The 24,019-nt window shown below is 40.9% G+C and overlaps 1 protein-coding gene across 1 annotated transcript in view; it reads right to left on the reverse strand.

Moving 5' to 3' along the window:
* The window catches only part of LOC142861042 (uncharacterized), a 26,550-nt gene continuing 2,531 nt past the window's right edge, over positions 1-24,019 (reverse strand). The window contains exons 2-6 of the mRNA XM_075998986.1: positions 22,548-22,728; positions 19,665-19,740; positions 18,647-18,773; positions 18,039-18,167; positions 1-7,343 (exon numbers count right to left, since the gene is read on the reverse strand). Coding sequence (XP_075855101.1) covers positions 6,166-7,343; positions 18,039-18,167; positions 18,647-18,773; positions 19,665-19,740; positions 22,548-22,728 — 1,691 coding nt within the window. The 3' untranslated portion in view covers positions 1-6,165. The remainder of the gene's footprint in view (positions 7,344-18,038; positions 18,168-18,646; positions 18,774-19,664; positions 19,741-22,547; positions 22,729-24,019) is intronic.

Raw genomic sequence — 24,019 nt, forward strand, 5'->3', positions numbered from 1 at the left:
TCCAGGCTAGAGTGAGTGCCGTGGCGTCAGCCTAGCTCACAGCAACCTCAAACTCCTGGGCTCGAGCGATCCTTCTGCCTCAGCCTCCCGAGTAGCTGGGACTACAGGCATGCGCCACCATGCCCGGCTAATTTTTTATATATATATCAGTTGGCCAATTAATTTCTTTCTATTTATAGTAGAGACGGGGTCTCGCTCTTGCTCAGGCTGGTTTTGAACTCCTGACCTTGAGCAATCCGCCTCGGCCTCCCAAGAGCTAGGATTACAGGCGTGAGCCACCGCGCCCGGCCTGGGCAGCAGGGATTTTTAGGGGTCACGTCTGGGTACAGAATTCTGTAGTCAGGATTAGACAAGGTGTTCATGGAAGTCACATATTAATGTGCATAAATATCTACTCAAAAAGAGAACAGGAAGGGGAAATCTTTTCTTCCTGATTTTATATACATTTGTAGTAAATATCTAACAGCAGGAGATTGTTTAAATCATTCTCAGTGCCACCATCCCTTGGAGAATGTGGAATTTTCTGCAGAGACTCTTGTGAAACATATGTTTTAGGTAAAAATGGTTATAATTTTGCACAGATGTTGGAAAACTGTGTTATCAGAGAAGGGCCGTATTTTCATTCCACCAATGGTTATTAAGTATGTATTTTTTTGTTTTAAATATCACATCATGTATATGTTTTAGAGTCAAACTCTACAAAAAGATACAGTTGATACCCTAAAATGTAAAGCATCTCTGTTACTGTCAGTCTCTCACTGTCACTTTGCTGTCACTGGGGAGCCACTATTGTCAGTTCTGTGGCAGGAATCTGGGCAAAACTTGTATAGATGTGTTCCACGTTATGATGAGAGCTTAGACAAAATTCTCTAATCTTGCTGCTTGTAGAATTTTCTCCTTTGACTTTGGCCAATTTGATGGCTATGTGTCTTGGAGATGTCCTGTTTGCTATGAATCTTCCCAGTGTTGAGTGACTATCTTGTATTTGGATATTTAAATCTCTGGGAATACTAGGGAAGTTTTCCTCAATAATGCCCTCAAGTGGGTTTTCCACACTTTTAGCTTTTTCTTCTTCTCCCTCAGGGATACCTATAATTCATATTCGGTTTGCTTCACATAGTCCCGTATTTCTCTGAGTGATTGTTCATTCTTTGTTATTTTTTCTGCATCTTTTACTGACTGGGTTAGTTCGAGAGCCTTATCTTCAAGCTCTGAGATTTTTTCCTTTGGCTTGGTCTAGTTTGTTGCTAATTTTTTCTATATATTTTTAGTTGTCCAGCTAATTTCTATTTTTAGTAGAGATGGGGGGGTCTCACTCTTGCTCAGGCTGGTCTTGAACTCTTGTCCTTGAGTGATCCTCCCGTCTTGGTCTCCCAGAGTGCTAGGATTACAGGCCATTCATATTGTAAATTCCACTTCTGGCATTTTGACAATTTCCATTGTTGTGGATGCATTGTGATCCCTTGAGGGTTTTGAACTTGGGTGTTTTTTCATATTGCCAGAGTTCTTGTGCTGGTTTCTTCTCACATCAGACCTCTTCACTGAGCTCAGGACAGATAAGTTTGTAGTGCACCTGTTCTCTGCTAAGAACTCTCCTACTTAGTAAGAAAAAGGAGAGATCCCTAGATAGTGCTTTTGTGACCTACCCTGGAAAAATGACCCAGCAGTGGAGGGGCAGATGTACTGAGAGCTTATAATGCGGCTGGTTCTTGTCGTCTCATTCCCCTGGGATTTTCACAGTCCAAGCCAGTACTGGATGATCTTTGTGCAGAGTGGTGGGCTGTTCCCCATCTTGCTGTTGGAGGCTTGGGTTTGGGGCTGGGTGAGTCCTTCTCTATGGAGGCTGGGATTGTGGGAGATTGCTTTGCCCAGGTGCCTCCATGGTGGTGACAGTGGCAGCTGGGTGGGGATATCTAGGAAGTGATCATGAGTGTCAGCACTACAGGTGTTTACTCCAACTGGCCAGCTGTGATGGCAACTAGAGTTTAGCATGTCCCTGGTGAAGCACTGGACCATGGGGACAGTTACTGCCAAGCACCCAGTGGGAGCATTGAGGGTGGGACCATGGGGCCCAGCAATAGTGCTGGAGCCTCATATGGATGGTAGGGGGCCTCCCAGGAGCAAGGGAACCTCAGAGCTGGGCCACAGGGCCTGGTGACGGCACTAGAGCCTCAGGGGCAGATTCTTGGGGCCCAGCAGTGGCACTGGAATGTTGGGGGCAGGGCTGCTAGGCCAATAGTGGGACAGCCTTAGAGCAGTCATGCAGGAATATGGGGTCAAAGCTGTGGCTCCAGGTGGCAACTTGGGAGATGCAGGGGTGGAGCTTTGGGGTCAGGCTGCTGAGAAGCTGAGGCTCTCCCCATGTCCAGGTCCTATGGAGGCAATCACCTCAGGGCTTCTCTGGTGGCATCTGTGCTGGTTCTTCTCAGATGCCCCGTGGCGGGGAGGGTTGCTTGTCCCTATTACAGAGCACACAGGAATGTCTGCTCTCCTGCACCCTCCCCAGCCCGGCTGGAGTGATGCAGAGGCAACATGGGAACAGAAGCTACCAGGTCTCTGCTGTGCCCATTCTTCAGTGCTATGTCACTGCACAAACTCTAAGCAGCACCCTGATCAGTCTGGAAGTTTGCGATGGTGGGGACCCACTCATAGCTCAGATGCAGTGCCCACAGGGATAGTGTGAAGCCCCAAGTTTCTCTCCTGCTCTTCTTCCCCACATGTGGATGCCTCCACCAAATACCTTCCATTCTTACCAAGTGGATTTTGTCATCATGTTCTCCTTGGCTCTGAAGGCCCTCCATTGTTTCTCTGATGATTCACAATGTTCTTTCCAAGAAGGCTCATTTATATATGGGCATCCATCTGCAACATCCGATTCTTTCCTTTACAGTAGCATGCATGGGCTGCTTCTCGCCTGCCATCTTACCCCTCACCCTCCACCATCTTCTAGATAAATCAAAATCAATGCAACTCGAAATATGGAAAGGTCATTAAGTAAATAAGAAAAGTTTAAAGTAACTTTTACTATTTGAATAGACACTGATAGACCTTTTAAAATCTTTTGCAAATAACATACTTTGGAAGTAAGTCATGCTTGCATATATCTATGAAAGTCTTATGTAAAATATTATCAGTTTAAAATATTAGCAGTTGCTAACTAAAAAGGATACAGGATGAACAAATACAATTTATACCAGGAGTGCAGATAAGATTTAATATTAGGAAATCCATTGATGTAGTTCATCCTAGATATAAAGAGAAAAACAGGGTGCTCATACTCATGAGTATAAAAAATGGCAGAATTCAACAGGGATTAATGTTACATTTAAGCAACAAACTAGGAATGTATGCATCTTTATTAAAAGGGCAGGTTATAGCCCTCATACTTCATTTGAGAAACACTAGCAAAACCCCCACTAAATTCATAACAATAAGGAGCCTCAAATCTCCTGTATATAATACATCATCTTGGAGGAAACAGCCAAGATAATTTAACAAAGAAGAGGAATAAGTGAGTAAAAACCTGTAAGCAAAAGGGCAAATGTCTACCTGCAAATGATATATTTCTGAAAACACAAACGAAATATTAGGACTCTAACAAAAATTTCTGTGAACTAACATAATAGGTCACATAGGAACATTTGTAGACTCTTGTTTAAAAAGTATAATCAGTTACAGTTGACAATGGAAAGTGAGGCTGAAATTACAAGAGCATAAATTAGAATGAAAAATGATATTTGCAAAAAGGTCGCCTATTGCATACTACTATTTATGTGAAACAGGCAGAATAGGTAAATCTACAGAAACAAAGCAGGTTACTGGCTGACAAGAGGGACTGAAGTGAGAGGGAAGTGGGGAGTGGCTGTTAAATGAGCACAGTTTCCATAGGGGTGATGAAAATGTTCTGAAACTGGAAAGTGGTGATGGTTGGACAACACTTCGAATTTACTAAAAGTAAAAATGGTCCATTTTATGTGTATTATTAATATAATTTTAAAAGTTTAAAAATGACATAATATATAGTATATAACATCTAATATAACATGTAATACAAAAAACACCTAGTGTTGAAATATTTTTAAATTGGGACACCATTAGGCTCAGACAGCTCCTGTGCCTTGAGTGCTATGTAAGAAAACTAAGACAAGTGTGAACAGTAAAAGGAACCTTTAGCTAAACCAATCAAAAACTACCAACTAACATCATACTTGGGCCTTTCTGCTTTAACCAAATTTTGTTTTGCTTCCCTGAATACCTTATCAAAGTTTCCTCTCTAGCCCCCAGAGAAGACTGCTAAGTGTTGTGGTCTGGTGCTGGCCCATTTGTGAAACACTGACTGCTCAAACTCTTCAAGTTTTAATGTGTCTACCTTACCTTTTAGGAGTTCACATGGCTAGGCATGGTGACTCTTGTGTGTAATCCCAGTATTATGGGTGACAAAGGGGGCAGGACTGTTTGAGACCAGAAGATCTAGACTACCCTGGGCAACATAGCGAGACCTCATCTTTACAAAAAATAAAGACATTAGCTGGGGGATAGTGGCATGTGCCTACAGTCCTAGCTACTTGGGAAGGTAAGCCAGGAGCACTAGAGCACAAGAGTTTGAGGCTGCAGTGAGCTATAATCATGCCACTACACTCTAGCCAGGGAAAACCCTGTCTCAAAAAATTAATAAATAAAAAATAAAAAGAAATCTGGTAGGTCCTAGTATAATGTTATCAGTCATAATTTTGGTTATAATGTTAAAATGTTGTATGTACAGAAATAACCAAATTTCCTTGTCTATTGCATCATTATAATAAAGTTTCATCAAATCTTTATGTAAGGTTATATTAAACCTTGTCATCCACATACAGTGCATTGTGATACTTTGTTGTTTTTCTGTAAGCTCTTACAAGAAACTATAGTTCTAATAGTTTATACAATTAATTCTATTAATTAAGATGACATCTGTGATACATTCTGAATAAACCAACAGCAAAATGTAATGCCAAAAGTTAAAAGTGAATCCTACTCAAGAATATGCTATACTGGTACTTTCCATTAAACTCTCCTGACAAGTGTTTTCTTCAGTTTCAAAAAATAGGACTAATTTTTGTCAATCTTTGCTGAACAACAGCTGCTGCCATTCAATGGAGAAAGTGACCACTATTTCCCCTGCATTATTTCTACCACATAGTCAGTCCCAAGTAACCTTTACCTCTCTTCTCCTCAAAATCCCTACATCCTAAGGTCTTGGCCTGGTCTCTTTTAGGGTCAGTTGGTAGAGCATTTCTTTCCTTTAACCCACAGTGCCCTAATGTCTGGAGAAATGCACCAAGAACACAGTGACCATTTTGAGTGACATCATAGTTTAACATTATTCTTGGCTTCCGCCAAATGCTAATTCAGAAAATATTTAAAGAGCAGAGTCCTCCTATCAGCAGCATGGAAGTAAATGATTCTCACCTAGTAAATAGGTCCTTCATCCTATTGGGTCTTATCCAGAGACCACCTTTAAAGGCATGTAAGGATGCATATCAACAGATTTTTTTTTTTTGTATCAAGCCAAATTTACTGAAAAAAGTAAAAAAATAAGTATCAAAGGTCAGGGTAAAAGTAATAAATAATAAGGTATCCTTTTCAATAAACCTCATATAATTAAAATTTTATATAACCTGAAAAAAAAAAAACAACAAAACTGGCCATTTCCAAAAGTCCTAGGATCTTTGATATGTATCATACCATAGGTTTTAACATATTTTAACTTGTAATTGTCCTGCAGTGTGTAACCTCAAAGATTAATCATGGAGAACTAGAGACTTAGTTATTCCTCATATAAATCTTCTGATGTTCTATATTTCTGAAACGTGGGTACTAACCTCGTTGTGCACTTTACAATTGTGTGGTGCATCAAAGATTTATTTTTGTGTCTAGTGAGTTGTGAAACCAGCAAAACTCCTTCATGATATTCAGTAGTTATAATTCCTCTTTAATATGAAATCTCTAATGTCAATTACTGCTTGAGCTCATGAAGGCTTTTTATTATGTTGTGGGAGGAGTGAATTTTGACTGACGACTTTGTCACACTCATTACAATTGCAAGGTTTCTGTCCAGTATGAGTTACCTGATGTTTTTGCAAGGTGTGAAGTCTGACTGAAGACCCTGCCTTATTTATTACATTTTTAAGGTTTTTCTCCAGTATGAATTCTCCATCGATTTGCAGTGGTTGCAGTTTTACCAAAGGTGTTGCCAAATTCATGACGTTTATACGGTTTCTCTCCAGTGTGAATTCTCCAGTGATTTGCAAGGGATGCAGTTTGACTGAAGACTTTGCCACATTCATTACATTTGTAAGGTTTCTCCCCAGTATGGATCCTCTGATGACTTTTAAGGGCTGTAGTTTGATTGAACAACTTGCCACATTCATTACACTTGTAAGGTTTCTCTCCAGTATGAATTCTTTGATGAGTTGCAAGACTTGACTTTTGACTGAAAACTTTCCCGCACTCACTACACCTGTAAGGTTTCTCTCCACTGTGAATTCTCCAATGTACCGCAAGGCATGAATTGTGACTGAAAACTTTGTCACATTCCTTACATTGGTATGGTTTCTCTCCAGTATGCATTCTCTGATGTCTAGTGAGGTGTGGGCGCACACTAAAGGCTTTGCCACACTCATTACACTTGTAAGGTTTCTCCCCAGTATGAATTCTACGATGTCGTGCGAGGTTTGATTTATGATTAAAGCCCTTGCCACATACATCACATTTATATGGTTTCTCTCCAGAATGGATTATCTGATGTATACTGAGGTGTGAAACATAATTAAAGGGTTTGCCACACTCATTACATTTGTAAGGTTTTCCTTTAATGTGGGGTTTCTGTTTTTGTGTGAGTAGTGAAGAAAAGTTGAAATCATCCCCATATTTATTAGAAATATGGGTTTTGAGCTTACAAGAAATTCTTGGGGATGCTGAAACTGAGGAACCATTGTTGACAGACTTCTCAATTTGATTACAAATTTTCCCTTCAGCTTGAAATACATTCGGTTCAGGTGGATGTGACTGAAAGTTTAATCCAAGCTGATTTTTAATAGGCTTGTTTCCAGTATCCCTTCTCTCACACTGGTCTCTACTACCACTAAAATTCTCTTTTTTTGTCAAAGGCACTGTGTTGTAATTTTGTTCTTCATCTCTCCACTGAAACTCAAAGTTACGGATATTTTTCTGAGTTTCCCTGAAGCACAATTCTCCAATGGGATAGCTTTCATGTCTTTCCAACATCAGCGTGTGGAATACTTCTTCTGTAGTACTTTTCCCTGTTGGCGGTAATTCCTTGATCATGCATTTAGGAGAAATATCTACAAGATATAAATACCCATAGGTTTCCTATTAACTACAGATGGTAAATAAAGATTTAATATTGAAATTTATAATACATGAAAGTCAAACTTAAACTTCCTGAACATGATCTTCAAAGCTTTGGAACACAAAAGTACAATTCTTTAATAAAGAAAAGGTAATTACACATAATTTAAATTAATTCTAGGGAAGTCCAGTTTCTAATACCATGATCACTCATATTGTGCAAACATGTGCAAGCCTAAAATAAGTACTTTTCCACAGTTATGATGATGTACACAACAATTTGCAGAAAATATAATGCTGTCTCCTAAGTGAAGACAAAGAATATATATAGTTATAGTGTATTTACACTACTACCAATTACTACACAAGTAATTAGTAAAGGGCAGTACAATATACTGTACTGGTAAATAAGCTACAACAAACAAATATAAGGATAATCTAAATAAATGGTAATTCTGAATGATAAAACACTAACAAGGGCCGGGCATGGGGGCTCACACCTGTAATCCTAGCACCCTGGGAGGCCGAGGTGGGTGGATCACTCAAGGTCAGGAGTTTGAGACCAGCCTGAGGAAGAGCAAGACCCTGCCTCTACTAAAAATAGAAAAAAATTAATTGGCCAACTACAAATATATAGAAAAATTAGCCAGGCATGGTGGCCCATGCCTGTAGTCCCAGTTACTTGGGAGGCTGAGATAGCAGGATTGCTTGAGCCTAGGAGTTTGAAGTTGCTGTGAGCTAGGCTGACACCATGGCACTCTAGCCTAGGCAAGAGAGTGAGACTGTCAAAAAATAATAATAATAAAACACTAACAAGGAAAAAAATAAGATCAATAGAGCAATGTTAACAGATTCCCCATGTAGAACAGATATTTTGTGACATTAGCAACTAGTGTATATCAGTTGTATTATATGACATATTCTGAAAAATCATCTATATATAATAATAAAAATTAATTATGTCAAGCGTGGTAGCCCATGCCTATAATCCCAGGTACTTAGGGGTCTGAGGTAAGAGGATCACTTGTTGATCTCCTGGTTGAGTAGGCAGAGATATGATTGAGAAAACAAAACTAGACAAAAATTTTTGCCAAGGTCTATCTGTGGTTGCTGTAGTGGAAACAAACAATCCACTAATTGAAATATTAGTCAGATGGTATAATTTTAAATGTAGAAAAATGAACAATTATGGCATCTTAAAATTGTGAGATTGTGTTTCCTTGCTTCTTATACAAAAATAGTAGCATTTTTTTTGCTTGTCCTATTACATTTATAATCACGTCACTGGACCTCTAAACACAGTGTCTGGAATAAATGAGACATGAAAAGTGACACCAGCAAGATGACAGATTAGGAAACACCAGGCCCTCATATCCTCATGACGACACCAACTTCACAAAAATACTCACTTCAAAATATCTGTGAGAAGTCAGGAACCAGTAAGGAAGCTGCAGCACCCAAATGAACATCAACCAATACAAAAATTAAACCAAAAAGATAGGAAAGTTTGTGGGAATTTGCTCATCTTTGGCTTACCTCCTTCCCACACAGTGCAATGTGGCTCCCTCAGCATTTTTTTCTTGGGATAAAAGAAGAGTCAAACTTGCATCTATTGTTCTGGCTTATTTGACATCTGCACAAGGGACTAGATTCTGTTTTGTCTGACTGGGATTACTGTTAGAAACAGTGGTATAGTTTGTATAGCAGCTTGGAGATTACTGAAAATACACAGAGACTCTGGGGGGTGGGTTAGAGAAGCACATGTTCTGCAGTGCTTGGAGAGTAGGGGTGGGTAGGGAGAGATTATAGGTAGAGAAATACAACAGAAATTGAGGGCTTTCAAGAAGGAACAGGAATAAGTGTCTTGAGGAAAATAAAAAATGTATAAGCAGCCACATATACAAATGGTCAGATTAGACATAAGCCTAGAAGAGGACTAAGACAGAGGTCTTAGAAACTTAAAACGCTGGGTGATTACTGAAGGTCTCCCCTGCATGACACTAGTTCATAAACACTGGGAGAGGTGGCTGTTCTGTCAAATGCCCAGAACAGAATGAAAGATTATAAGTCCTACAACAAGACAGGGCAACACTGTCAAATGAAATGAATAATAAATAGAACTCTCCAGAAACTGACCCTAAAAAAGCAAAGTTCTCTGAATTACTGAAAATAACCTGAACTATTAAAGAGAACCAGATCAAAATTCTTCTGGAGCTGAAATAAAATAAAGTGAAAATTTTATGAGAATAATTCAAAAGGAGGGCAACTAAGAAGAAAGGATAAGCAAACTTCAAGATAACTTATTGAAAATTACTGAGGAACAAAATAAATAATAATGAAAACCAAACAGAGCCTAACAGACTTTTGGTTTACTGAGAAGCAGAATAACATATACATTACAAAAGAAAGGCTCAGAATGCTCATATGAAGAATAGCCAAAATGTTCCATACTTAAAGGAAAAAAATGGATTTACAAAGTCAAGAAGTTCAATCAACCCCAGCTAGAATGAATTCAAAGATATCACAGAGACATATTATAAACAAATGATCACAATTGAAGAAAAAGGGAGAATCTTGAGAGCAGCAAGAGGAAAAGGACTTGTCATAATAAGAAAACTTTAAGATAATCTGCATCTCTCAGCAAAAACTTAGCAGTCCAGATGACAGGATAATGCATTCAAAGTGCTGAAAGGAAAAAACACTGTCAACCAAGAATACTATTTTGACAAGATTCTCCTTCAAAATTAAAGGGAAATGGAGAGACCAACTGTACCACATAATTATTAATACTATAGTTAATAACAATGTATGGTGTATTTGAAAATCACTAAGAGAACAGATTTTAAGTGTTCCCACCACAAATAACTCATAACTATGTGACATGTCTATCAGCTCAATTTTGCCATCCCACACAACATATATATTTCAATACATAATATTGTACAATGTTAAGTACAAAATTGACAAAAACAAAAACAACCCAAAAAACAAACACTGGCTGGGCACAATGGCTCACACCTCTAATCCTAGCACTTTGGGAGACCAAGGCAGAAGGATCTCTTGAGGCCAGGAGTTCAAGAGCAGCCTGAGCAAGGGTGAGATGCTGTCTGTATGTACGAAAAACAAAAAAATTAGCCAAGCATAGTAGTGCGTGCCTGTAGTCCCAGCTACTCGGGAGGCTGAGGCAGGAGGATCGCTGGAGCCCAGGAGTTTGAAGATGCAGTGAGCTATGATGATGCTATTGCACTCTAGCCCAGGCCACACAGACTGTCTCTCAAAATAAATAAATAAACACATAAATAAATATCAAAAAATAAATTAAAAAAAGGGAAAATAATTAAATTAAAAAAAAAGAAATGTAAGCATTGTCAGATAAAGAGCTGAAGAAGTTGATCAGTACTCTAGAACTGCCCTATGAGAAATCCTAAAGGTAGTCACTGATGGTAAACAAAAACATGCTGAGAGTAAGTCCAATCTATATGAAAATACAAAGTTCTCCAATGGACAAATCTAGAAACTTGTATTATTGTACTTTTCATTAGTAACTTGACTTTATTTTATTTTTTTTAGACAGAGTCTCACTTTGTTGCCCAGGTTAGAGTGAGTGCCATGGTGTCAGCCTAGCTTACAACAACCTCAAACTCCTGGGCTCAAGCAATCCTGCTGCCTCAGGCCTCCCGAGTAGCTGGGACTACAGGAATGCGCCACCATGCCCGGCTAATTTTTTCTATATATATATTAGTTGGCCAATTAATTTCTTTCTATTTATAGTAGAGACGGGGTCTCGCTCTTGCTCAAGCTGGTTTCGCACTCCTGACCTCCAGCAATCCGCCCGCCTCGGCCTCCCAGTGTGCTAGGACTATAGGCGTGAGCCACCGCACTCAGCCTTAACTTGACTTTTAATTATTTCCTTGAAGAGCATAAGCACAAACAAAAAAACATTAAACATATTAATGTAAATATAACATATATAGATGTAATTTCTGCCATTAATAACATAATGGAGGATCAGAGCCGAAAAGAAGTAGTAGTTGTATGTGACTGAAGTTAAGATTTTATCAGTTTAAAATAGAGTCATGGTTTTAAGATGTTTTATGTACCTGCAGTGATAACCAGAATGGTTATATCTCTATGATATACACAAAAGGAAACACTATGAACATCAAAGTCTGTCACTGAAAACAAAAATCTGGAAAACACAAATGAAGGCACTAAAAGAGAAATGAAGCTCAAAAAAATTTATAAGATACACATATAATATGCAAGAAAAAGGCATCAGTGAGGCTTTCTCTATCAGTAATTACTTTTAATATAAATGGCTTAATGTTATAATCAAAAGACACATATTGGATGAATGGAGAAGAAAACAGAATCTAACCAATACTGTCCACAAGAAACTCATTTACACTGTATGGAAACACACAGGCTGAAATGGAAAGGATCAAAAAAGATATTCTGTGTAAAAGGTAATCAAAAGAAAGCTGAGATGGCTATACCAGTATTAGACAGAACAGAGTTAAAGCTAAAGTTACAAAAGACAAAGAACATTATAAAACGATAGAAGCATGAATTTGCCAAGAAAATACAACTATAAATATATATGCAGCAATCATCAAAGTTCCTAAATATAATGGAAACACTGACAAAATTCAAGGGAGAAATAAATAGCTCAATAATAATGGGAGACTTCAGTATCCTATTTTCAACAGAGAGAAAACAATCAGAAGATCAATGAGAAAATAAATGACATAAACACCACTATAGACCAAATGGACCTAACACTTACATACAACAAACCACCCAAACAGCAGAATACAAATTGTTCTGAAGTAAAGAGGAAACAATGACAGACAGACGTCATGTTAGGACACAATACAAGTTTTAAAAAATTTAACAATATTGAAATCATAAACTAGCTTTTCACATCATAGTGGAATAAAATTAGAGGTCAATAGCAGAAGGCAAACAAAATTCCACACCTATATGGAAATGAAATATACACTTAAATAACAAGTCAAAGAAGAAAGCTGAAAGGAAATTAGAAAATATCTTGAGACAAAGGGAAAAAAAACACACAATATACCAAAACTCATGAAATGCAATGAAAATACTGTGAATAAGGAAATTCATAACTATAAATGATTATATAAAAATAGACCAAAGGTCTTAAAATCAACAACCTAATTATATACTTTAACAATGTAGAAAAGAACAACCTAACAAAAATATAGCCAAAAAAAGGAAATAATAAAAATTAGGGGAAAGAGAAACAAAATAGAAAATAAAAAGCACTATAGCAAGTCATGAAACTAACAGGATAATTTGAAAAACTCAATAAAATTGACAAAAGCTTAGCTAGATTAACAACAACAACAACAAAAAACCACAGAGAAGACCCAAAACACTAAAATCAAAAATGAGAGAGGAAATACCAACAGAAAGGAAACATTATAATTTATTCTATATGAATAAAAGAAATAAAGAAGAAATGGATAGAATCAATAATCAAAAACCTGGCTCGGGCATGGTGGCTCATGCCTATAATTCTAGCACTCTGGGAGGCTGAGGTGGAAGGATCACTTGAGATCAGGGTTTCAAGACGAGCCTGAGCAAGAGCAAGACCCTCCCCCCCCACAAAAAAAATAGAAAAAATTAGCCAGGCATGGTGGTACGCACTTGTAGTCTCAGCTACTCGGGAGGCTGAGGCAGGAGGATAACTTAAGCCCAGGAGTTTGCAGTAAGCTATGGTGTTGCCACTGCACTCTAGCCCTGGTGACAGTGAGACTCTGTCCTTCACCCCCCACCACCACCACCAAATTAAAAACCTCCTCAAAAGAAAAGTCCTGTACCATATGGCTTCAGTGGTGGGAGGGAGGGAGGGAGGATGGGGGAAGGAAGGGAAGGAAAGAATTAAAACCAATCATACTCAACTCTTCCAAACAACTGAAATGGAGGGAATACTTACAAACTCATGCTATTAGGCTACCATTAGCTTGACAACAATCAAGACAAGGATACTACAAGAAAAGAAAAGTGTAGAAAAATATCTCTGATTTCAGAACTAATATTAGGCTAAATAAAAAAGGATTGAAGAAAAAAGATTAATTGGAAACAAAAATTTTAAACAAACAAACAAAAAAAACCCCTAACAACAACAAAAAACCCAAGAAACAATCAGCAAATTGAATTCAATAGCACATTAACAAAGATCATACACTAGGACCAGGCTGGATTTTTACTCCTGGAACGCAAAGCTGGTATAACATATGAACATTGACCCATGTAATATTCCACGCTAACAAAAATAAGGAAAAAAAATATAATCATCTCATTTGATGCAACAAAAACATTTTTCAACACTGAACACTCTTCCCTGATAAAAACAGTCAACACACAAAGAATACAAGAAATCTAACTCAACAACAATAAAGACCATCTAGGAAAAGCCCAAGGATAACATCATACACAATGCTGAAAGCCTCTTTTCCTCTAAGGCAGGGGTCCTCAAACTTTTTAAATAGGGGGCCAGTTCACTGTCCCTCAGACCTTTGGAGAGTGCGCACTGTGGGCCTGAGATGAGTCGGCCACTAAGCAGGACAGGCAGTGGCAGTAAAAACACTGAGTAGGCTGGATAAATGTCCTCCGTGGGCGGCATGTAGCCCTCAGGCCGTAGTTTGAGGACGTCTGTTCTAAGGTCAAGAAAAAAACCAGGACGTCCACTTTCCATATTTCTATTCAACACAGTACTGGAATCCTAGCCAGAAAAATTAGACAAGAAAAAAGAAATTGGCAAGCAGTGGAAAGAATGAAGTCAAATAATCTATGTTCACAGAAAACACAACCTTAAAATGGGGAAAACACTAAACGTTCACACACAAAAAAGTGTGAAAGCATATATCTGATAAGTGGTTGATACAAGTCACCACCAACAAAAAAACACAATTAAAAATTGAGGAAAAGTGAACAGGCTGGGCGCCATGGCTCATGCCTATAATCCTAGCACTCTGGGAGGCCAAGGTGGGCAGATCGTTTGAGTTCAAGAGTTCGAGACCAGCCTGAGCAAGAGAGAGACTCCAACTCTTCTAAAAATAGAAAGAAATTAATTGGTCAACTAAAAATATATAGAAAAAAATTAGCTGGGCATGGTGGCACATGCCTATAGTCCCAGCTACTCAGGGGGCTGAGGCAAAAGGATTGCTGGAGCCCAGGAGTTTGAAGTTGCTGTGAGCTAGGCTGACACCACGGCACTCTAGCCCAGGCAAGAAAGTGAGACTCTGTCTCAAAAAAAAAAAAAAAAAAAAAAAAAAAAAAAAAGAAAACAACTGAACAAACATTTCTCCAAAAAGTGATAGACAAATGACCAGTAAGCAAAGATGCAAAATATAATATTAGAGAAATACAAAGAAAAACCACAATGAGATGTTACCTCAAAGTCATTAAAAGGCTCATTGTCAAAAAAAAAAAAAATAGGGGCCGGGCGTGGTGGCTCACACCTGTAATCTTAGCACTCTGGGAGGCCGAGGTGGGCGGATCACTCAAGGTCAGGAGTTCAAATCCAGCCTGACCAAGAGCAAGACCCTGTCTCTACTAAAAATAGAAAGAAATTAATTGGCCAACTAAAAATATATAGAAAATATTAGCCAGGCATGGTGGCACATGCCTGTAGTCCCAGCTACTCGGGAGGCTGAGGAAGAAGGATCGCTTGAGCCCAGGAGTTTGAGGTTGCTGTGAGCTAGGCTGATGCCATGGCACTCTAGCCCTGGCAACAGAGTGGACTCTGTCTCCAAAAAAAAAAGAAAACACACAGTGCTGGTGAAAATGTGGGGATGGAAAAGCCTTGTGCATTGTTACTGGGAATGGAAAATGGAGCAGAGTCTATAGAAAAAAGTGTCACATTTCCTCATATAACTCCAAATAGAATGACCATGTGACCTGAAATTTCAACTTCAGGGTACATGTCCAAAAGAATTGAGAATAGGATCTTCAAGAGGTATATGTTAACCCATACTAATAGCAGTACAATTCACCATAGTAAAGAGTCAGAACCAACCCAGATGTCCATCGGCAGAGGAATAGATAAATGGAATATTATTTAGCCTTTAAAGACACAGAAATCCTGATATATATCACAATGCTGATGAATCTTAAAAGCATTATGGTAAGTAAAATAAGCCAGTCATAAACAAACAAATACTGTATGATTGTATTTATGAAGTATGTAGGAAGCTTAAATTCATACAAAGAGAAAGGGAATGGTAGTTTCCAGGGACTAAGAAAAGAGAGAAATAGGAAGAAAAGGAGTTTAAATACTCACCAAAATCAACTGAATTTAAATTCAAACAAGAAAAATATGGCATATATTAATTTTACTAAGCTTATACAATGGAAAATATTAGAAAAGTTATATGACAAAATGTACAAAATGGGCTGGGTATAGTGGTCCAAGCCTATAATCCCAGTGCTTTGGGAGGCTGAGGTAGAAGAATCACTTGAGCACAGGAGTTCAAGAACAGCCTGAGAACATAGCAAGACCCGGTCTCTACAAAAAATACAAAAATTAGCCAGGCGTGGTGATGTGCCCCTGTAGTCCTAGCTACTTGGGAGGCTGAGGCTGAGGCAGGAGGATTGCTTGAGGCTGGGAGTGGGAGGGTGCAGTGAGCTCTGATGACACCACTCACTCTAGCCCAGACAACAGAGCAAGACCCTTCCCACCACCCAAAAGAAAGAATAAATAAACCATTCATTTATTTATTTCTCTGTACTTCAGTGGATGCAAACAAAAAATTTAAAAATTAGCCAAGTGTGGTGGTATGCACTTATAGTTCTAACTACTTGGTAAGCTGAGCCAAGAGGATTGCTTCGGCCCAGAAGTTTGAGGTTATAGTCCGCTACAACTGTTCCACTGCACTCTGGCCAGGGTGATACTGCAAGACCCTTGTCACTAAAACAATATAAAAGGAAATAAAAGAGCCTTATACACGTGAGGATGTGTGCTTGAAAAATGTTTTCCTTAAGAGGAACTTCTACAACACTGATTGCTGGCTCAGAGGAGATGATCATTGGTGCCTGTGATCAACACTGTCATGGTGTCCTTCCCAGAGACACTTTTGTGACGCTTCTGAAAAACCAGAATGACAAGTGGAAACACTTATCAGTGAGGCTCTCCTAATACTTTCTACCTCAGCGTCCCGGGACATGCTGACAATTCTGTTCAGGATTTCAAGGGGCATCTCTGTATGTAGCAGGTTAATATTCAAACATTTTAGTCAAAGTGTTCTCCTTCATGGATTTTGTTTTCATGTAAACTCATCCCATATAAGAGTCCACAAGAACATAACGTAGAGGTGGATTATCACAGCAGAAAAAAAGACATGACCTAAACCTGTGTATATCAAATGCAATTATCAGAAGCAAAATAACACAAACTTAAGAGAATACAAAATCAATTTTTTTTTTTTGAGACAGAGTCTCGCTTTGTTGTCCAGGCTAGAGTGAGTGCTGTGGCATCAGCCTAGCTCATAGCAACCTCAAACTCCTGGGCTCAAGCAATCCTGCTGCCTCAGCCTCCCAAGTAACTGGGACTACAGGCATGTGCCTCCATGCCCAGCTAATTTTTTCTATATGTATATTAGTTGGCCAATTAATTTATTTCTATTTATAGTAGAGATGGGGTCTCACTCTTGCTCAGGCTGGTTTTGAACTCCTGACCTCAAGCAATCCACCTGCTTTGGCCTCCCAGAGTGCTAGGATTACAGGCGTGAGCCACTGCGACCGGCCCCAAATCAATTTTTTTTACATCCAAACAGAAAGAACAGTGGAAGAGAGAGAAAATTATAATATATGAAGATCAGATTTGGAGGGATCGTAAGAGGAGACTCTGTGCTGCCCACAGACCCTAAGCTAAGAGCCTGAAAGAGTGAGATACACTCTCCATGTAGGACGGGATCAAAGAGAGGAGACCTGTCAACTGGTTTCACAGTTCTGCTGAGTAACAATGTCAGAATATCAAACCCATTCCTGTGTTCCACACACCCATGAACTGTGGCAAAAAAAAGAGGAAAGAAATGGCTGAGGAACTCAACATGCAGAGAGGGCTTGAGACAGCTCCATGCAGTTTCTGGGGGCCCAGATGCAAAGGGGGAACAGCCAATGGGTCCCATCTCCTGACTGGGTCTTACAGGTGCATGAAACGGGATGGAACGTGGACAGCTCCAGGTATCAAACTATGGAGGCCTCTGCTCTGATCTGCATGGAAAGTGAATCGAGCATCAAATGGTGGTATCAAGTACAGAAGAGGCCCAAGGGTGAAGGGCCCTTTGTGAAATGACCCTCCCTGGGCCCCATGGAGTGAAGGAATCAGAGAGGTTGTAGAAGCCACACGACAGAGTGCTGTGCATCATGATAGGGACTTTCTGTTTGAGCTGCAGCACCACTGGAGGGTGAAAGGATACATTTTTACATGTCTGAAGAATAAAGTGGTAAGTGGGGAAAGTTTAAAATTTCCTTTGAGAGTTCACAGGATATATTTTTTTATTTTATTTTATTTTATTTTTATTTTTTTCACTTCTGGCGTATTTGGCTATACAGGATATAAACTTGTGTTTTTCCCCATATCCCTCCAACTTGCTGAGAGATTCCCAAACACTATTTAATGGTGCAATTTCCACTATGTCCATCAGAGCTCTTACCTGTGATCACACCTTTCATACGTTCCCACTGTTTTTGTTTCCTTGCTCTTTTCACTTGGCTCTCCCCAGACCAGGGCTTTTCCCCTGTTTCCAACATGGAGATAAGATTCAGGCCATGAAGAGAGCATCCTGCTTAAAAAATGAAAGAAACATGATGTATTCTGGATTTTCTAGAACCCCAGACCTATGTTTATGTGAGAACAGAGGACATTATAGATGCATCTAGGAAATTATTCCACAAAGTTATCCACTGAGTGCCTCCTTCTGAAAGCTTAGCAAACAATGCAAAATGCATATATCTTGTTTTGTTCCAAGAATCGAAAGTATAAGAGTAGAAAATAGGGAACTGGATGTTTTAAAAGTTTGCTGTAAGTTTTGATATACATTTCAGCTCTGGAATCACCTCACTATTGCTATATCATGAAGGGTGAATATCTGAAGAAGGGGGATGCTTAAAGTCCAGATGCTGCATTATGGAACTTTCCATTTCTCAGTCAACAAGGCTTCAATCTCAGCCAAGCAATGCAGGGGCTCCCAAGAGGCAAACGAGATTAAATGCAAAGACACACAAACTCAGATTCCTGACTTCTGGGAGATATTTTTCTCACCCAAAGAGGCCAAGTTCCTGTAGTTCTCCAACATCACGTCCCTGTATAAAGCCCTCTGAGCAGGGTCCAGACATTCCCACTCCTCCTGAGCGAATTCTATGGCCACATCCCTGAATGTCAAGTGTTCCTAAAATGAAAAACACATTTCACCAAGGTATCACCTTCACACAAAATGATGAGAGGAGAGAAATTAAGTAGTGATTAAACTGGAGAGTTCTGACAAATTCACATTAAGGTAATTTTGGGGCAAGTTTTGTCTGTAATTGTGTTTTATTGTACTTTTCCTTTAGAGATTATGGCATCCTCTAAGTCAGTGTGTGAGTTTCTCAGTTTTGTGGACAATATAAGCAATATACAAATAAGAAGTAAATGCAGGGATCTTCATAAAAGTGTTCGACAATATGTTCAACACCAAGTGATATTCAGTATCTGGATGAGCTAGAATACAAGTGGTGTCTTCAGAGATGACAAAAGCTACAGTGGCTGTAAAGAGAGAAAAGGCAGAATCTAAAAACTATGATGACAATAGCAATAGCAATGATAATAGCAATAACATTTTTGAAGACTTCCCATACTTTATATGTACTAACTTGCAAAATAACAACATAGCCCACAATAGAAAGGTCTGTACTAGGAGACAACTGCACCACAGATTCTCTGAGGAACCTTCTCTCATCCTGGTCTACAGAGAGCTGACAGTGCATCCAGATGTGGGTCCAAACAGACCCTGCTGCCCGACAGCACTGACGCCACAGGGCCACACCCCATCTCCAACCCCTGCCTGGGTGAGAAGCCCTTCCTAGGACTGTGCCCAGTGAAGCCTCTTCACAAGCTCATGTCACTGGGTCACAGTGAGATGGAATCTCAGTGGAGATGACAGGGACCAAGGGAAGGCATAGGTGAGTGTTAGCAAACATGCCAGGCAGGACGCTTCTGAGTCAGACAAGATCAGCAACTCCAGAGCCCGGCATGTCAGAAAGGAAGAAGACAGAACAATACAGACAGCACATCACTTTACCTGAGACAGAGCCATTCTGGACTCCTTTGCTTTCCTCTTCCTAGTCTTCTCAGCTTCTTCCTCACATATGGTGAATCTGTAGAAGACAATCCTGAATGTCAAAAATATGCCGTGTAACGCTCAGATTCAATGCAGCCCCTTCCTGTGCCACAACCTAACACACAGAGAAGACTTCAACCTGTAGAAACATGGTCCTCTGCTGTGCACTGTACCACGAAAGATGTATGAAAAATAAATTCCTACAGGAAAATGAACAAGTTAACTTTTGACCTCTTTCTTCCAAACGTTCCCTCCTGGTGAAGTGACGCCCGCCTGACTGCAGCAGTGGGGAACTGGACTGGACTGAGCTCCCTCCAGGGCACAGACCTGGCCCTGACAAGCCTGATGCATTACCCCTGCATGGATCATGGGCGGAGCTCAGCCTGACCAAGAGTGAGATCCCATCTCTACAAAAAAATACAAAAATTAGCTGGGTGTGGTGGCACTTGCATATAGTCCCAGCTACTCTGGAAGTTGAGGCAGAAGAATTGCTTGACCCAGGAGTTTGAGGTTGCTGTGAGCTATGATGACACCACTGCATGCTAGCCTGCTAGCTGGGATAGCACAGGGAGACTCTGTCTCCAAAAAAAAAAAAAAAGAAAGAAAAAAAGCAATTAATGAAGACAAAAATGTAAAATCCATTAGAAAAAGAGAACAAAAGCACTTCTAATGTTCCTTTTTAAAGCATGTCGCGGTAAGCTATGATGATGCCACTGAACTCTACCAGGGGTGACAGAGCGAGGTTCTATCTCAACAAAGACAAAAAGGGGCCGGGTGCGGTGGCTCACGCCTGTAATCCTAGCACTCTGGGAGGCCGAGGGGGGTGGATTGCTCGAGGTCAGGAGTTCGAAATCAGCTTGAGCAAGAGCGAGACCCCATCTCTACTATAAACAGAAAGAAATTAATTGGCCAACTAATATATATAGAAAAAATTAGCCGGGCATGGTGGCGCATGCCTGGAGTTCCAGCTACTTGGGAGGCTGAGGCAGCAGGATTGTGTGAGCCCAGGAGTTTGAGTTTGCTGTGAGCTAGGGTGACGCCACGGCACTCACTCTAGCCTGGGCAACAAAGTGAGACTCTGTCTCAAAAAAACAAACAAACAAAAAACAATGACAAAAAGGCACCATGTAACAAAGACTCAGTCACTTGATCCCCACTTCACTCCCCCACTCCTCACCCCATCTGAGAAGAGAGTAAGAGGGTGACCCATAACTAAATGAGTCAAGTCACTGTCCTCTGGCTGAATGGGAATTGCAAATAGAAGCTAGACTACGTCAAGAGTTACAAAATGCACCAGCTTTACAGAAAGGAGTTTTGCAATTCTCATTCTCATTTGTATACTCTATACAAATTTCAAATTTATTACATTATATAGACAGAAACCAACATGTCACAACTTAATCATCATATCCAATCATCTCAGCATTCATTTGAACCCAAGGTTCTCCTCTTTCTTCATTACGGTGTTTCTGGCCCTCATTCTGTACATATGTCTCACTGTCATCTTCTCTCTCTAGCTCTTTTCTTCTTTTCTGTGTTTCTCTCTGGGCTTCTGCTCCTCATTTTGTGCCCCCTTCTCTTCTGCTCTTTCTCCCCTTCTTCCCTCTATTCCTTCCCTTACTCCTGTTCTGATCCATTCTGGAAACGTTGTTTCACCCTTTGTTCCTCTCTCTACCCAATCTTTTCATTGTCCCCAATCTCTTCCTTCTTCTCCATCTCTGCTCCCCCTCTGCCCTCCCTGTTAAAGTCTCTCTTCCCCGTTACACCCCCTTGTCCTCACTCTCTGGCACCCCCAGGTCCTCAGGCTTCCTCTCTGCTGTGGTTCCCCTCAGGTCTCCTTGGCACCAGGGGTCCCCTTTTGTTGTCCCAGAACCACTCCACTGTCCGCCCTGACTCCATATCATTTGTCTTCTCCCCCAACTCTCTGTCTGAGGAGCGTCCCCCTTTGCTGCCCCTCTCCCTATTTTGCTGTCCTTCATGTCTTGGGACATCGATCTTTTTGCTAAGTGTCTCCAGTTGCTTTCCCCCCTGCTACCTTCTTGGCTGCTTCTTTCATTTCACTCTTACCGTCTCTTTGCAAATCCCTCCTCCACCCTCTACTTTGCCATCTGTTTATGGGTCTCCTTCATTTTTTTTTTCAGTTCCTCAGTCTTTCTATTTCCTCTCAGTCTCTCTCCTGACCCCCTTGGCCCACACATTCAAAGGGAGGGAGGTGGAATAAGATGCCCGAGTCCCAGAAGAACACGTCTTCCAGCAGGGAAGCATTTGGGACAGAACAACACTGGGTGTCACAAGAAAGGCCCGGTCACCTCCCGCAACGCAGGATCAGAGGAAGCGGTGACTGTGACCTAGGACCAAGAGTCCTGGGAAGCAGAGGTCGGGCCAGAGGAGGAAAGGGCGGGGACCGATTAGGAGAGAAGTGGGGTCTGAGAATCCCAGGAGCGGGGAGAAACGCGGCGTCTCCAGGACTGGGCCGCGGCGCCGCCCTCCAGGGGCCGACAAGGGCGAGGCTTGGGGACCGGAAGGGCGTGAATCCACCTCGCGCGTGAGGACCTTACGTGGCCTGGAGGGAGTTTTGGGGTCACCGAAGGGCTTTAAGCAGGGACACGGTGCGAAAGGCGGTGTCTTCATGGCCCTAAGGCAGAAACATCGGGGACAGGACCGGCCTCAGATTGATTTTAACTCACAGGGAAGCGACACCCGACTCTCACTGGGACGCCTGCATTCGCTCGGGGCGGAAGGAGCGGTGCGGGGGTTTCGAGGTCCGCGCGGCCCCCAGATCCGGGGTACACAAGTGCAGTGGGGTGCGAAACGGAGACTTAATCTAGACAAAGAGAAACTCACGGGCCGTAGGCTCGCCTTCCCTCCGCGAGATCAACTTCCGGGTCGGGATGAACTGCGCACGCAGTAGAGGCGGGGCCTGGGTGGGACCTGCAGGAGTGGGCGGAGTCTGGGCGGAGTCTGGGCGGGGCCGGCGCTTCCCGAGGCTTCGCTCCCGCAGCGCCGGGTTTCAGTGTGAAGAAGACTGGACCGTCCCGTAATGCGGGAGCAACTCAGTGGTCTGGGAACTGGGTTCTTGCTGCGGGAGATCAAAATCTGTTGGTAACTGGTTGCAGGAAAATTCCTGTTATTCACATTACTTTTAGCAATTTAATTTAAAAGCCTGGAATTGCCTGTGAAGGGGATGCAAGCTAGAGTGGAAAATACAAAGCTGTGCGTGGGCTGAGCATGCCAGTTCAGCCAGTTAAAATGACCAGAATGTCCTGGCATGACACTTTTTTTTTTTTGAGACAGGGTACCTGTCTTTCACCCAGGCTAGAGTGCAGTGGGGTGATCATATTTCACTGCAGCCTGCAACTCCTGGGCTCAAGCCATCCTCCTGGCTCACCCTCTTTAGTATTAATATCTGGGAATTGTGCCACCACGCTCTGCTAATTATTTTTTGTAGAGACCAAGTCTCCGAATATTGCCCAGGCTAATCTCAGAATTCCTGGCCTGAAGCGATGCTCCCGCCTCAGCCTCCCAAAGTGGTGGGATTGTCAGTGTGAGCCACCTTACCCAGCCATTAGCACATTTTTTTTTAAAAGATACACTGTCCAGGATAGATTTTGGCATCTTCACAAGGTAGATTATTCTGTATCATGCAATATTGTTAAGTAGCTATGTTGTTAAGAAATAACTTTTATTCTGAACTTCCAAGATCCCAAGCAAAGGAACGAGTTGATTGTAGACCTTTTTGTTAAACTCAACACAGTATGAGAAGCTGATTGTAGCTTAGAGTCATGAACCCATTTTGTATAGGGGGAGTTTTGTTTCTTCTAAAAGTGTCAAGGAATCAACATGGATGTGAAATAACTCTCAGAGGGTTAACAAGAAATCTGCACAGAAATATAGTTATAATTAACCATTAATCAGGCACACTTTGACCTACTTCCTTTTTGCTATAGATTGGATCTTTGATGTTAGAATCATACTGCTTTTAAGAATTAATTTTCATCCATGCCAAAGTACACTCTGGGTTCCAAAAAAAATAAAAGAAAAATTATTATAAAATAAAAAGAAAAAAATATTAAAAAAATAATCTTCAGGCTGGGCGCGGCGGTTCAGGCATGTAATTCTAGCACTCTGGGAGGCCAAGGCAGGCGGATTGCTCAAGGTTGGGAGTTCAAAACCAGCCTGAGCAAGAGTGAGACCCCCATCCTACTAAAAATAGGAAGAAAGTAATTGGACAACTAAAAATATATAGAGAAAAAATTAGCTGGGCATGGTGGCACATGCCTGTAGTCCCAGCTATGCGGGAGGCTGAGGCAGAAGGA

The sequence above is a fragment of the Microcebus murinus genome, chromosome 32 (assembly GCF_040939455.1).
Source record: "Microcebus murinus isolate Inina chromosome 32, M.murinus_Inina_mat1.0, whole genome shotgun sequence".
NCBI classification, from domain to species: domain Eukaryota; kingdom Metazoa; phylum Chordata; class Mammalia; order Primates; family Cheirogaleidae; genus Microcebus; species Microcebus murinus.